This window comes from Anoplophora glabripennis, unplaced genomic scaffold (genome assembly GCF_000390285.2).
Source record: "Anoplophora glabripennis isolate ALB-LARVAE unplaced genomic scaffold, Agla_2.0 scaffold53, whole genome shotgun sequence".
Lineage (NCBI taxonomy): Eukaryota > Metazoa > Arthropoda > Insecta > Coleoptera > Cerambycidae > Anoplophora > Anoplophora glabripennis.
The window spans coordinates 1,243,492-1,257,124 of NW_019416376.1; the positions used below are offsets into that span (position 1 = coordinate 1,243,492).

The 13,633-nt window shown below is 34.3% G+C and overlaps 3 protein-coding genes across 3 annotated transcripts in view; 2 read left to right on the top strand and 1 right to left on the bottom strand.

Moving 5' to 3' along the window:
• Window positions 1-13,633, bottom strand: part of LOC108905589 (sprouty-related, EVH1 domain-containing protein 1) — a 56,885-nt gene continuing 43,252 nt past the window's right edge. Inside the window, exons 3-6 of the mRNA XM_018708529.2 lie at window positions 5,081-5,249; window positions 3,331-3,404; window positions 2,923-3,076; window positions 1-1,397 (exon numbers count right to left, since the gene is read on the bottom strand). Of these exons, the coding sequence (XP_018564045.1) occupies window positions 874-1,397; window positions 2,923-3,076; window positions 3,331-3,404; window positions 5,081-5,249 (921 nt within the window). The 3' untranslated portion in view covers window positions 1-873. The remainder of the gene's footprint in view (window positions 1,398-2,922; window positions 3,077-3,330; window positions 3,405-5,080; window positions 5,250-13,633) is intronic.
• Window positions 7,808-9,130, top strand: LOC108905591 (glutathione S-transferase 1). Its single transcript, XM_018708535.1, has 2 exons — window positions 7,808-8,287; window positions 8,793-9,130. Exons 1-2 carry the CDS (start codon window positions 7,882-7,884, stop codon window positions 9,035-9,037), a joined length of 651 nt encoding a protein of 216 aa, XP_018564051.1. The 5' UTR covers window positions 7,808-7,881; the 3' UTR covers window positions 9,038-9,130.
• The window catches only part of LOC108905590 (glutathione S-transferase 1), a 12,501-nt gene continuing 11,135 nt past the window's right edge, over window positions 12,268-13,633 (top strand). The window contains exon 1 of the mRNA XM_018708534.2: window positions 12,268-12,670. Coding sequence (XP_018564050.1) covers window positions 12,268-12,670 — 403 coding nt within the window. The remainder of the gene's footprint in view (window positions 12,671-13,633) is intronic.

Genomic DNA, 13,633 nt, shown 5'->3' on the forward strand with positions numbered 1-13,633 from the left:
TTCTGCATTAATTCATATTTAGACAAACTGTGTAATAAAATCTATAAAAATGTATTGCTGGTGGCCTATTTGCTATGGAGCCCTCTTCATGAAAATTAAAAGGTATTCGACATTATTTATTTAAAGCACTGTGTTTAGTTTGTGAATCAGCGTCAATGACGTTTGAAATTGATGTGATACGACAATAGGGCGCTGGATAATTCGACAATACATGAATGGCCGAATATGTCGCCGCTTCATTTTATTACATTTATTTTTTTTCCAGTTTATCAGTTTACTAGGTCATTTTACGACTTTCTCTGTGAACTATTAGTTTGTTGTTAAATTAAGTTTAATTCAAAGTGGTATTCCATGTAAATAAATGTATGACATCATAGTTATTTATTTTAATGTTTCGTGACGGTATGTCGTGTTTGTGTGTCTTCGTTGTTAAATTTTGAAACGTATATAATCAAGAAAGATGAGATTTAGCAGCAATGAGAGCCATAGCACCAAAAAATTACGACAAAAAGTTAAAAAAAAAAGTTTTCCCGACGAAATTAAAAAAATAAATAAATATGACCCAAATTCAAAGTTACACTCTCTAAGTATTTCAATATTTTATCCGAAATTCCGAGATCACATCCTCCATTGAAAAAAGGTAAAGTATTAACCGTTTCCCATTCCAATCGATAAATGATATTTTCCGGGAGTTAAAAAAATACGTCAGCCCTCAGCTTAAACCTAGGACGTAACAGATCCAGAGCCCAGATGTAATTATCACGAACTGAACTTTGTTATCTTATGAGAAGAGAGAGCAAGTCGATTTCAACAGCCACCGTTTTGAAACTTTCAAAGACTTTAAACCTAATATCGTAAAATAGCATTTCTGGATCACATACTGTGTCTCCCCCCGCACACGCCGCACCTCACACCGCACCAATGGCATATCTTGAGGGGCGGGTACAGCCACAAACACGGCACGAATATCGACAGGAAAGTCAAGCAGCACCACCTCTTCGTGCAATTCTCATCGTCCGTACAGTCACAGGGGTGCTGTGCGAATTCGCCCTCCGCGTCCGATGCGCAATGGTAGCAGACGCACTGCGCGCAACCCAGGCAGGTGATCGCGTTGATCGTGGACCTGACTACGTCGGGAGCGTACTCGCACGCTCCCCTCGGGTTCTTGTCCTCCACGTAGAGTTCGTTACAGTGCCGACACCTCACCTGCGCCTTCGACTTGTGTTTGATTTTGAGTGGGAGGGGGGGTTGCTGCGAGGGGTTCATCTCCATGCCCAGGCCGCACTTCTTCAGGCTGGACGTGGAATCTCGACGGAGGAGTGAGGGCTTCTGCTGGTCTTCCGCTGGGTAGATGTATTCGTGTACGGCCGTTAGCTGGACGTAGGGGTAGTTTTCACCTGCAAAAGTTCGTTTTGTACGACCGAACCTCATGAAGATGTGTCGTAAATAAAAAACACCTTCATGAGGTGCGTATTTAACCGGAAATATACTACGTGACATTAAAAACGTACCATACATAAACAGTTGGGCCCTGCGATTGTGCCCTCAAGATGAAGCACAATTTTATTTTTAAATCGATGAGGAAATGTTACAATTTCTTTGCCACATAGTATATGTAATTTTATAACTTTATCCGTTTGTTTTAGTGGTTGGTGTGTTACGCAGCCACACAAACAAAAAGTTGTCTGTACTTTTCACACGACATGTTACCCGTAACATTTTTGCCCCTTGATCACGAATCCGATGTCAAAATTGAGTTATTACATCACAGGAATTTCCTAACCTCAAAAAAACAGGTCAAAAATAGGAAAAATTTACGAGTGCTAGGAAAAATACAAAAAAATTTTTTTCTATATTCAAATGTTTATTTATATGGATGGGAAGACCCCGCCGAACATGAATACGCGGTCAGAATTGAAGGTTCTTTTTCTAACCTCAAAAAACGGGTCAGTCAGAATATCACGAATTTTCAAAAAATAACAGATTCGCGCCAAAGTTGGTATATGGGGGTTTTCGGGGTCACTTTTTTGTATTTTTTCCTAGCACTTTTTCGTGAATTTTTGCTATTTCTGACCTGCTTTTCGAGGTTAGGAAATTCCTATGATGTGATGGTTCAATTCTGGATTCATGATCAGGAGGAAAAAATACTATGGGTAACATATGTCGCATGAAAACTTTTCTTGTGTGGCTGTGCTATCAGACTATCTTAATGCTTGGTTAATTACTACTACAAATAATATCTGAATAATTTGGTTAGCACATAGAGATAAATAAAAATAAAAACAAATAATTACCGAATTGTTATTTTTTATATTTAGGATAATCTGCAAAAAGTAAAAAAAAATTAGGAAAGGCATTTAAAAATTAAGCAAAATAAATAGATGAAATAAAAGCAAGTGTAATTTATACATGCAATTTTCTACATGCCTTTTTTTAACAAGTAGCAAAGATACCAAACTTCCAAAGAAAACACATAATATTTAAATACAAACATTGATTTTGTTCAAAGAAAAATTGTGTGTTTCTAAGTCCTTATCACGTTCAGAAGATTGTTGCGTTGCTTGGGTCATTTCATACTAAAAAGCCTTATTCAACCAAGTACACTAGTTTTTGGGATACGTGGTGTAAAAGATTATAAAAAATATCACGTTTATGCAAATATCTCTAAAGATGATTAACGTGGAATGATGAAACTCGAAAACAAGTGATTGTTTTTGTGTATAAAATGATACAAGAAACCACCTAATTTATGATATGGACTTAGAAAACATCCTCTATACTGACATAAAAAAAATATCTGAATAAAAATTGTTAAATTTGTCACTGTTTAAAATATTTCTTTTTTTTTAAGCAGTACAATCCTTTCGGAAGGTGTGTACAACAAACACGTTTTTAATGATATCTAGATACACAAAAAATTACCTTTTCCGCCTTTATTTGGATCATAAGTAGGCTGCCGAGGTTCTAATGGTTTATCACGTCCGATGTAAGTTATTCTGTGGAGATGTTCGGTGCCTTTAGTGCTCGAGTCGCTCGAACTGCGGGAATCTTTAGGATCTTGAGGAAGATCCAGCGTCTAGAAAAATTTACGTTCTCAGTACATTTGATTGAGGCAAAATATTTTAGCAACTGAGAACACAGAAATCGTAAATCATGTAGTTTTTTTTACTAAAAAAAAAATTCTAGATACTTTCGTTTGATTAAAATGGATTTGTAAAAACTCAAATAAGTTGTTAGGGCACAATACTGTGGCGAAAACTAACACATCTAAAAATTATGACAGTTCCAATATGCTAAGAGGAACAGGAAAGTGGCAAGAAAGATACCTACCATGAAGACATCGTCGTCACCCACATCTTTAGGACATTTTGGCAACGGAGAAGAGGGAGAGGTGTCCGCAAAACCTGAAGAATAAATGTTTGCCATTTAAAGCTGTCTATTTTGTATTCAATATATTTTTTAAATTTCCTTTATATAACTTTTCAACAGAATTTTGATAATAATCTTTTGTATTCATTAACATTTTTTAGAATTATTTTGAAAGTATATTGTTAAATTATTAATTTTTTAAATTATTCAGTGAAAAATACAGAATATATTAAGCCGCCTTCACAACGTTCGACAAGCAAATCGCCCATAAATCAATTTGGCAGGTGACGAAAAGTACACGCTACTTGTGGTTGAATCAAAGCAGGATAGTGACAGCATTTAAGAACGATTCGCTTGCTGAATCTCATGCTGTGGGAAGACGCCCTTAGGTGAGCCGATAATGATAATAGACTACTTGCATAGAAGAAAAACTAATCAGACATTAACTATTATTAAACCGTTAGTTGACCAACTCAATGCGAAAAAGGGTGACCAAGACAACACTTGCGTTCCATTGTTAGCTATTAATAAAATAAATCAAGACAAGCGCTCAAGACATCAGTTTGAATAATACACAAGTGTAATAGTTCATTTAATAGTCCCGCAAGGCCTGATAATACGATAAACTCGTCAAACCACATAAAATAAATAAAACGTCTAATGCAGATAAGGATAAACCAATTAAAGCAATTAAAAAAAAATTAAGATCACTTAAAGTGTTCTAAATATAGAAAAGTACATGACGGGTCACAGCATGCACGCCACACTTAAGACAATAAAAAAAAGAGTACGTATAAGTAGTGCAACTCACCATGTAGGAATCCCGTAGTAGAAAGGGAAGCATTGGAAAAGATACAAATAGAGCAGATAAGAAATATTACTTACATCCTACATACTGAGCGGGGTTAATAAATTTAATTAGGTAGGTACATTTATTTTGGGAGATAGCCGGTTTATGCATCGTTATACCGACATGATAGTGTTTTTTATTAGGAAAATACATCGTCCGGAAGCAGCATTTGTACAATTATTCGGGGTCAGAGAATTTTATTATTAATTACATTCTAATAGTCAAATTTTTCTTCTTTTTTTAAGGTAATTTCAAAATTACTAAACAGTAAACTGATACCTTCGATATATTTTACAGAATTCACTTCTATGTACAGCTGCGGAAAATAAAAAGTTTTTACTCTAAACTGTTTATAGCATTTCATAAAACAAGGTGTTATTAATTTTGTATTAGTTTTTCCCCTCGAAACTCTACAATAGGCAATTCATAAGACAATTACTCAACTTTGTCACAGGCAAACGGGTCTATAAATTGTTTAGAATAACTAAAGGATATTATATTAAATACATAAACTTTTAAAGGACGCTGTTACGCTAAGAAACTATAAAAATGTTTTGGATTGGCTATAAAATCTAATAATTTATCAACCATGAAAAATTTTGAGTTTGCCTTTCGAGAATCTGGGAAGAAGTTTTATCAGGTGGCTGAAAAAATTTCTATGATCTGCTGAATACTTCGATTTGGAGCTAGAACGGAACAAAATTTGCCGAATTTTAATGAAACTATTCATTGATTCATCTAATTGTAGAAAACATTCGTAAGTTGGTTTACAAATATATCGACCAGTGATGGAGGTAAGGGGCGTACGTGATGCCACCGGCAAAAATGGTATATAAATTCGAGTTAAGGAACTCCTCTTACCGTCCAGCAGATCTTCCACAGCGGTCCTCACCCCCTTATCGAAAGCGCGCGCGTCCGCAGCCGCCTGAAAGGTCAGTCCGAATTTTTTGTCCCCGGTTTTCCAGTGGTGAAAAGTTGGCATCACTTTGTTGTACTCAAAGTCCTTTTTGATGGTGCAACTCAAGACAATCTGCAAATGAAGCCGCACATTAGAAAAAAAACATGACTTTCTTCAAAAAGATGCAATTGTGTCAACTATTATCTCGAATACAGGTACTCAGTAGCGTCCATACTCTCAGTTACGTCTCTGTGTTTAGTAAATATAGAGATTCCCTTTAATAATTACACTGTACCTAATTATTTGACCTCCGTTTAGTGTTTACGTACAAATTTTGGTTATTTGTAAAATGTGGATATACCACAAATAAATAATTACATGGATAATTGCTTTTCTGGTTGCATTTCTGATTGGGCAGGAGTTTTACATGTATCCACTACATTTTAACACATTTACTTTCCAAATATGTTGGTAAATTTCGGTATCACATATCCTTAAATTTAACAGACGATAGAATACATTAAAATAAACAAAAAACCTTATATGTCATGGCTCCTAAACTCAAGCATTTCCAAGAAAAAAATTATCAAAGTCTCCAACTTGATATGTACAAAAGTTCGATTAATTAAGGAATAATGACATAACTATGTGCATAGAAACCCATAAAATACAATCTTTATCACTTTTTGAACTTCTTTATGCTTAATTCTAAAAAATAATTAGCGTCGTAATAAATTTAAAATTCGATAAAATTCATATCAAGCAATGTGACAACGGCGCGGCGGTTTATTAACACGAAGTATTAAGGTGTCCAGCAACCACCAATACGCAATTCAGTTGGTATCTGGATTCGACCGTGTCGGAGTGTTTTTTGCGTACCACTATGTCCTTAAGTGCAATTATCCAATTGCACAATTGGATTCGAAGGTGTCGTGCGTGAATCGAAAATGGTAATGGACATGTTGTAATTTGTTTTGTATTTGTGCGTTTAAAAATTACTGAATTTAGCTTTTTGGTAAGTACCTAAATTATTTTTAATACGATGAATATTTGGATGATCTGAATCTTTGGGTACTTTAATTACATATTTTTCAAATACGTAATTTGATTAAAAGTTAAGTTCCTGTTTTGAGAGATTCATAATTACTAAAATTCGAGCTAAAATTTAAGCACAACACTATCTTCGTACTACAAAATCGATACACTTTATTTCACTTATTTAAAAACTGGAAAACAATTGTCTTAAAACTTGCTAAATGATTAACAATAATAGCTGTTTACATTTCTTCCGTAGGACAAGACTGCCGCGCATACACGTGGTGTGCATAAGCAGGTTAAGCACTGTTGTCACGTTGTGATGAAACTCCCCAATATTAATACTGGCTGTATTTTGAAAACTATTAATATTTTGGTTTTAATATCCATAATGTTTTTATTCAATTTTCTTACATTTTTCCAGGTTGTTTCCTACATTTTGTCTAAGGTATAAGTTCTATGAGTTTCCATCAATCCATTTTATCAATTTACAAGATTTTTGGTTCAGGAGAAAATTACATTATTTTAATGAGCTAATACAAACAAATATATAGAACTATGAAATAAATTCTAATAGTGTTATTTAATAATAGTATGCAGAATCAGCAAATAAATATTCTGACTGAAAAAAATTTGTATCATCAATTCTGATGTAATTTTTTGTATTAATTTCACTGTTAGTTGAACAGTACTAATTGTATGTAGGTACTTGCCAAAAAGAATTACATATTTTGATTATTATGTATATTTTTATGTAGAAGTAAACCAAATTTATTCGAGTCCGAGGGTAGGATGCGTAGTAACAAAATAATGAATTTTGTGCAGTTGTGTACACTTTGTTTTGAACATATTTTGTTTTTCTTTTTTTTTTTTGAAAAGTGAAATTCAAAAATATCTTATATTCGTATCTTAAAATGTAACACAAAAAAATAATTTTTACACCATAAAAACATGTAATAAGTCCTAATCTAAATATAACATAAATATTTGTATAATTCCTATATACATATTAAAAACACTATCCATATCACATTTCGAAAAATGTTCTTCTACCTTTGTTCTTAAAAAAATCAGAATTGACTAAAAAAGAACAATTTGTCGCAACAGAAAAAATTGTAGTGTTCAATGGGTTAATAAGATCCCTTTAATGCTTTTTTCATACATTTTCTCCTAGTTTAATAATTACAAAGAAAAAAATGTTGTTAACACAAGACAATATTTATTTTAAAATAGGTACTAAATTAAAAAAAAATCCAATTTTTGCAATTCTAAAATTAAAAAAATAAATTTTCTCTACTCTACTAAAACAAGCGGCGAATTACAGATAGAGGAACCAGCAGGACAAATTTATTAGTTTTATTGGTTAATACAGATTACTAATCTGGATTCAAACTGATTAAAAAGGAACAATATTCGTCTCTAGTTCGCCTACTGAAATCTCTACCAAAATTAATCCACCAAAATCGCGTTATTTTTAAAGCTTGTCGATCGCAAACACCTTCATTTCGTTCACGATATGACGACCCGCTCAAAAGCAAACAAGACAATAAAAAATGAATAAACCATTAAACACGTTACTGTTGTCGCAATACGCCGGTGTGTTAATGAATAGCTGCTGTATCTGAAAAACAGGAATCGGAGATAAGCAGCGAAACTATTATAAAAACCTTGGTACAGTCACTCCGAGTCAGTCAGTCGAGTGCTTTGGTGAGAATAAACCGTTAGTGAAATGGCGCCCAAATTATACTTCGCCGACGTTAGTCCTGCCGTCAGGGCTTCCCTTCTAACAATCAAAGCCCTTGGGATCGAAGTGGAACTAGTGCCGGTTAACCTGATGGCCGGGGAACACATGAAACCGGAATACCTGAAGCTCAACCCCCTGCACACGGTGCCCACGCTCCAGGACGGCGACTTCGCTATCTTCGACAGCCACGCTATCAACACCTACTTGACGGATAAGTACGCCGCGAACGACGCGCTGTACCCGAAGGACCTTCAGCGTAGGGCGGTGGTGAACCAGAGGCTCTACTTCGATTGCGGCATCCTGTTCCCTAGGGTGTCTGCCATCGTGGGGTCCTTGTTGAGAGAAGGTGCTAAGTCAGTCAGCAAGGACAAGGCCGATCTGCTCACACAAGGTCAGATTTTAAGCAATTAATATTGCCTAGTGGAGTGTGGAGTGATTCAGGCTTTTGTTGTCGTATTATGCAATGCGCAGTAGGCGTGTACAGGGAAAACAAATGATAAAATGAAAGTATTAACAAACGAGTAAGTTTTATAGCTTACAAAGGCATCAACAATACAATTGTTGTTTGTGGAAATATTATGTAGGCTATCTGTAGTCCTGGCTTCAGTTAAAACAGACTAGTAAATATTTAAAAGGTGAAAAACACACCTTATCTATATAATGTAATTATAAATGTATCTACAGATAACGCAGATACATTATTTTTATAGTGAAATGTGATTTTTCCTCAGGGATCATTTACAACTAAAATCTTTGACTTTTTTAAGTAATAATCGTAAAAACATTTGGACGATCCAGCTACGATAAAAGAATATTTATTTGAATTTGTGTCAGTGAAAAATCAGTTTTAAATATTTGATATCAATAGTCTCATCTGAAATAACTTTTTTCTGTAGGATATGCTTCCCTGGAAACCCTCCTGGAAAGGAGCACATACGTGGCAGGAGATCAGCTCTCCCTAGCGGACTTCAACGTAATCGCTACAGTGTCCAGCGCCAACGTGCTGGTGCCCATCGCCTCCAATAGATTCCCTAAGATCGCCGAATGGATGTCCAGGATGCAGAGCCTGCCTTACTATGCCGAGGCCAATCAAGTGGGCTTGGATAAATTCGTGGGAATGGTCAAGAGCAAGCTCAGTTGATTGTATAAGTGCCATGTAAAAATAACTTTTATATGTATTTTTTTTCCAATTGTTACAAAATAACTTGTAAATTTTTGTGCAATAAACTTCTTTAAACAACATTTTTGTTATTATAAAATAATAATAATAAAATCTTAACTTGTCAAAACTAAAGTCTGTGTAAGAAATACATATTTTTTTCTTAAGAAGTTCAAGTTCTAAGAGCAGCCAAAAACAAAAAAAATGTTTGTCAAAGAAGTTACAACGAAGCCCTAAATAAAAATTTTATAAGGGTAAAAAATGTCTGACTTAAAAAAATATCCTTAAATCAGAAGCGTGAGCAGGAAAAATTAATGAGGTTAATGGGTACTCCCCCTTCGATTTTTTTTTGTCAAAATTACACAAAACGTGTCAACATAAGGTAAAAATCTGGGCAAAATTTCAACTGATTGCACTTAAAATTCAACGAGCTTATTAATAAAAATATATTTTTTTAATTTGTAATTGACACCCTGTTAGGCCAGGAAATATAGAATTGGACTTTTTGTTCCGGCAAGCTGAATTTATCACTATAGATGCTAAATATTATGTATAATTATTAAATCAGTTTGCACAGTCATAAAAATGGGGGGAAGATTATTTACAGGGTGGTTAATTGTATAATTTTTACGTAAATTCACGTTTTTCGCTTATAACTTTTTTCCGTTCATTTCCACGAGAAAACAGTAAAGTACTTTTTTTGTCTTCAGAAGACCTACAAAACTAGTCTAGATCAAAAGTTATAAACAGAAGTTTATTTATGACTTTTGAATTAAACATTTATAAACTCCGTTATTATTACCAGAACGCTTTGGCATCGCATCCTCTTATTCCTTATCACTGTCTAATAACTCACACGAAATCTGGAATCGGTAAGTTGAATAGTTTACAAGTTATGGCCTTATAAACAAATGAACTAATTATTAGTCTGGACGATCCCGAGGATCTTCCACAATCGTACTGATTTTTTTCATGGTAGATTTCATAATAATAAATTGAAATCTATCGTTTTTTTTTTTAAATTTCATATTTGCAACCTGGAAAGGTTTTTTATTTTTTAGTCTGTTGCAAAATGAAATGTACGACGCACGAGCGTGATATAGTTATATATTATTACATATTCGGAAAGTTTATGAAACGCTTTATGAGAATTCCCGGAAAATTTTAAAGCTAGTTTTTTTTAACTGAAGATACGAGAGTATTTTAAGATATTTTCTATTACAGACAGATTTTGCGAAATGGCTGATAAAGAAACAGAATTGGGGTTTTTACTTACAATTAAATACTTTCATTCCCCAATGCGGTTTTTTTATTTTTCAATAATCGATAACATTCATGCTATAAGTTTTACCACAGAGTCCACAGACAATATAGCCTATAGAACAAATAGAACAAAAGATAAGTTCCATATAACGCTTCAATTATATTGTTAAATGCATTACATTTATTTATAAGTCCAGTTATTACTTGGCAACAATGCCACCGCCTCCTATTACTGACTAGAAGAGTTATCATGCTAAAAGTTATTGCTGGATGACAACTGAGAAATTTGGGTTGCCAATTTCCGGTACTTAACCGCGATCTGGAGCGATAAGCTATATTATCTGTGGTTTTACCTTGCAGTGCTTCTTAATAAACAATTTTTATTTAGTGCTTATCAATATTTACATAACAGTACGCACAATCTAAACATAACTAATATATTTTCGGAGAATACCAACACAATGCAAATTATTTACTTGATGTCTCACTATGACTTAACATTTTATTTTCGATATCATCACTTAACAGTTTTACTTTTATTAACTTATTTCAAAGTTTTAGCGAATCACGTAAATACAATACGATATCAACTCGTGAATAGTCACATCTAAAATCAACTTCTTTCTGTAGGATATGCTTCCCCGGAAACTCCTCGAAAGGAGCACATACGTGGCAGGAGAGCAGCTGTCAATAGCGGACTTCAGTGTCGAACGCCAACGTGCTGGTGCCCATCGCCTCCAAAAAATTCCCTAGGATCACCGAATGGATGTCCCGAATGCAGACCCTGTCTTACTATGCAAGAGCCTGCTCAGTTGATTGTATAAGTGCCATGTAAAATTACCTTTTATCTGTATTTTTTTCAAATTGTAATAAAATAATTATTGCGTAAGAAATTTACTTAAACAAAATTTTTGTTATAATAAAATATGTAATAGTAAATCGTAACTTTATTTCTCTTCACAAAATAAGAAAAGGGCCTCCAAACATCGTCCATAACTTCTCTAAATATTTTTCTTCTTCCTCCTCTTCTCCCTAAACTAGTTACCAGTTATATGTTTTTATATTAATTATATTCAAACATACCATTTTTGGTTTTTATTTTGGATATTATTTATTTCTTTCTTGCTACTTCTGTTTGCCTGTTTTCCAACATATACCACTCAAGAGTAAGGAAAAATTATACAACTGAGCTCAAATACTTTCCTCCTAAGGTATAAGGCGGAACCCCCATAACGTGTGGCACTTGTAGCTTCCTGTCTATATGAACACTTTATTTAAAATAACTGCCTTGATAAAATACTATTTCCTGAGATTAATATGCGACTTGATGATAAAACCCGAAAAAATGAGTCTATTAGTGGAATTTAATTGTGCAACAGCCACACATACCACATCCTGTGTGTTCCGTTCCAGCTTGGTCGATCTGGGGAAATTTATAAAACGAAATATAGAAAGTTATCTTGAAATACACAGTTGAATATTCATTAACAAAAAGCAATGTCTTATTGATTCATAATTGTAATGACACAGCAATATGCAGATGCACTCATTATTTCTATTTTCGAACAAAACGGTTAGCAACATCCTATTTAAATATGGTTAAACTTATTTCTCTTTCTTCCTCAACGTTATGCCACCTGCTAAGCATAAGCTTGTCAACGGTCTCAACTTAGGATCTTATCTGCTCCAAACGATCCTACCAGATTCTTCAGACTCAATCCAACAGATTGAATCTATTAGAAGAGAAAATCAGGTACATGCATGTTTGCTTTCCAAAGGGACACCTTGAACATGTTCATTCGCAATTAAGTATACATTTTAATGACGACAAAAGTAACTGATTAATATCCAACTAGCCATTAAAACTTATGTGAAAAAAGTAAGGTTATGAATTAATTGCTGTACTATTTAAACAGAACCAGAGCGTTAGACTTCAGTGTGATTGAAATATGACGCTGATACTCTACGGTCCCTTCGGCAGCCCCACCATGAGGGCGTCTGTCATGACCGTCAAAGCCCTTGGAATCGACGTAGAGTTCGAGCAAGTGAACACTTTGGCGGGGGATCATCTGAAGCCAGAGTATTTGAAGCTCAACCCCCTTCACACGGTACCCACCCTTCGAGATGGTGATTTTGTTATATGGGACAGCCACGCGATCAACGCGTACCTGGTAGGGAAGTATGGGAAAGACGATTCGCTTTATCCCAAGGACCTTCAGAAGAGGGCAGTGGTTGACCAAAGGATGTATTTTGACACGGAAGTCCTGTTCACTAGATTCAAATCTAATGTCGCTCTGTTAATATTCAAAAATGTTAAAATTAACAAGGACATGGTCGCCGACTTTGAGAATGGTGAGAAAATCTTGCAAGATCAATCTACCGTTTATTACTGCAATTAAAATCTTTTCTCGAAAAATACTAAAATGTTTCATAATTTGAAGTCCGTAAAATCCAGTATGCATTGCAAATTTTGAATTAAAAAAATGATTTTATTTACCAGTAATGTCTTTTGTGTAAGAGACATCACAAAATATACTTCTGCAAAAAATTGAGAGCAAAAAAATTTTTCGAATTTTTAGTGATTTTTCATAATGCTGTATCTCAGTCAAAAATGATCGTATCAAGGTTTTAAAAAAAGCATTTTAAAGCGCCGAATGTCTAGTTTCCAGATTTCTCAATTCAAAATTTTTAGGAGCGACAGTCATCGCGAAATTCTAAGAAATAAGACTAAAAAAATGTCTTTTCAATTTTTTGCGTTTTTTATTCTCGGTTCACGGGCTTAGAAAAATTGTTTACACAAAAATCATGATATGGACTTGATAGCCTGTTCATTCAGCTTTAATTTCTTTTTTAAAATTTTTCTGTACGTTAATTTGACCCGGAGATATTCGACTACGAATACAAAAGCATCCTTTTGGCTTTAACCATCGATATCTCAGCAACAAATGATCAGACAGAAAATTGACGGGCAGTTTCGAAATCTGGAATAAATTTCCTACAAGGCTATGTAGCGTTCCTGGAAGAAAAAAAAATTCTTTCATCCTCGACATTAACTTGAAAAAATTGAAAAAAAGTGACTTTTTGACTTGTTTTGCTAAGTCGACCGCATCTTTGCTAATATCGATGGAGAGTCTAATGCTTGTACGAATTTTTACACCTCGATGTACCCCCAAAAGCTCCGTAAATGGGCAGATCGATCTATCGAACGGTTTTTCCGGACCGCTTAATCAAAATTTCAGAAAAATTTAAAGGAGCAAAATTTACATTTCTGAGCACCCTGTAACGTTCGTAAAAATGAAAAATTTGATTTTTTTT

Bases quoted from the DNA above. Each gene is read 5' to 3' on its own strand.
- LOC108905591 (XM_018708535.1), top strand. From the start codon at position 7,882: ATGGCGCCCAAATTATACTTCGCCGACGTTAGTCCTGCCGTCAGGGCT. The intron at 8,288-8,792 runs GTCAGATTTTAA...TTTTTTCTGTAG, and splicing joins GGCCGATCTGCTCACACAAG to GATATGCTTCCCTGGAAACC.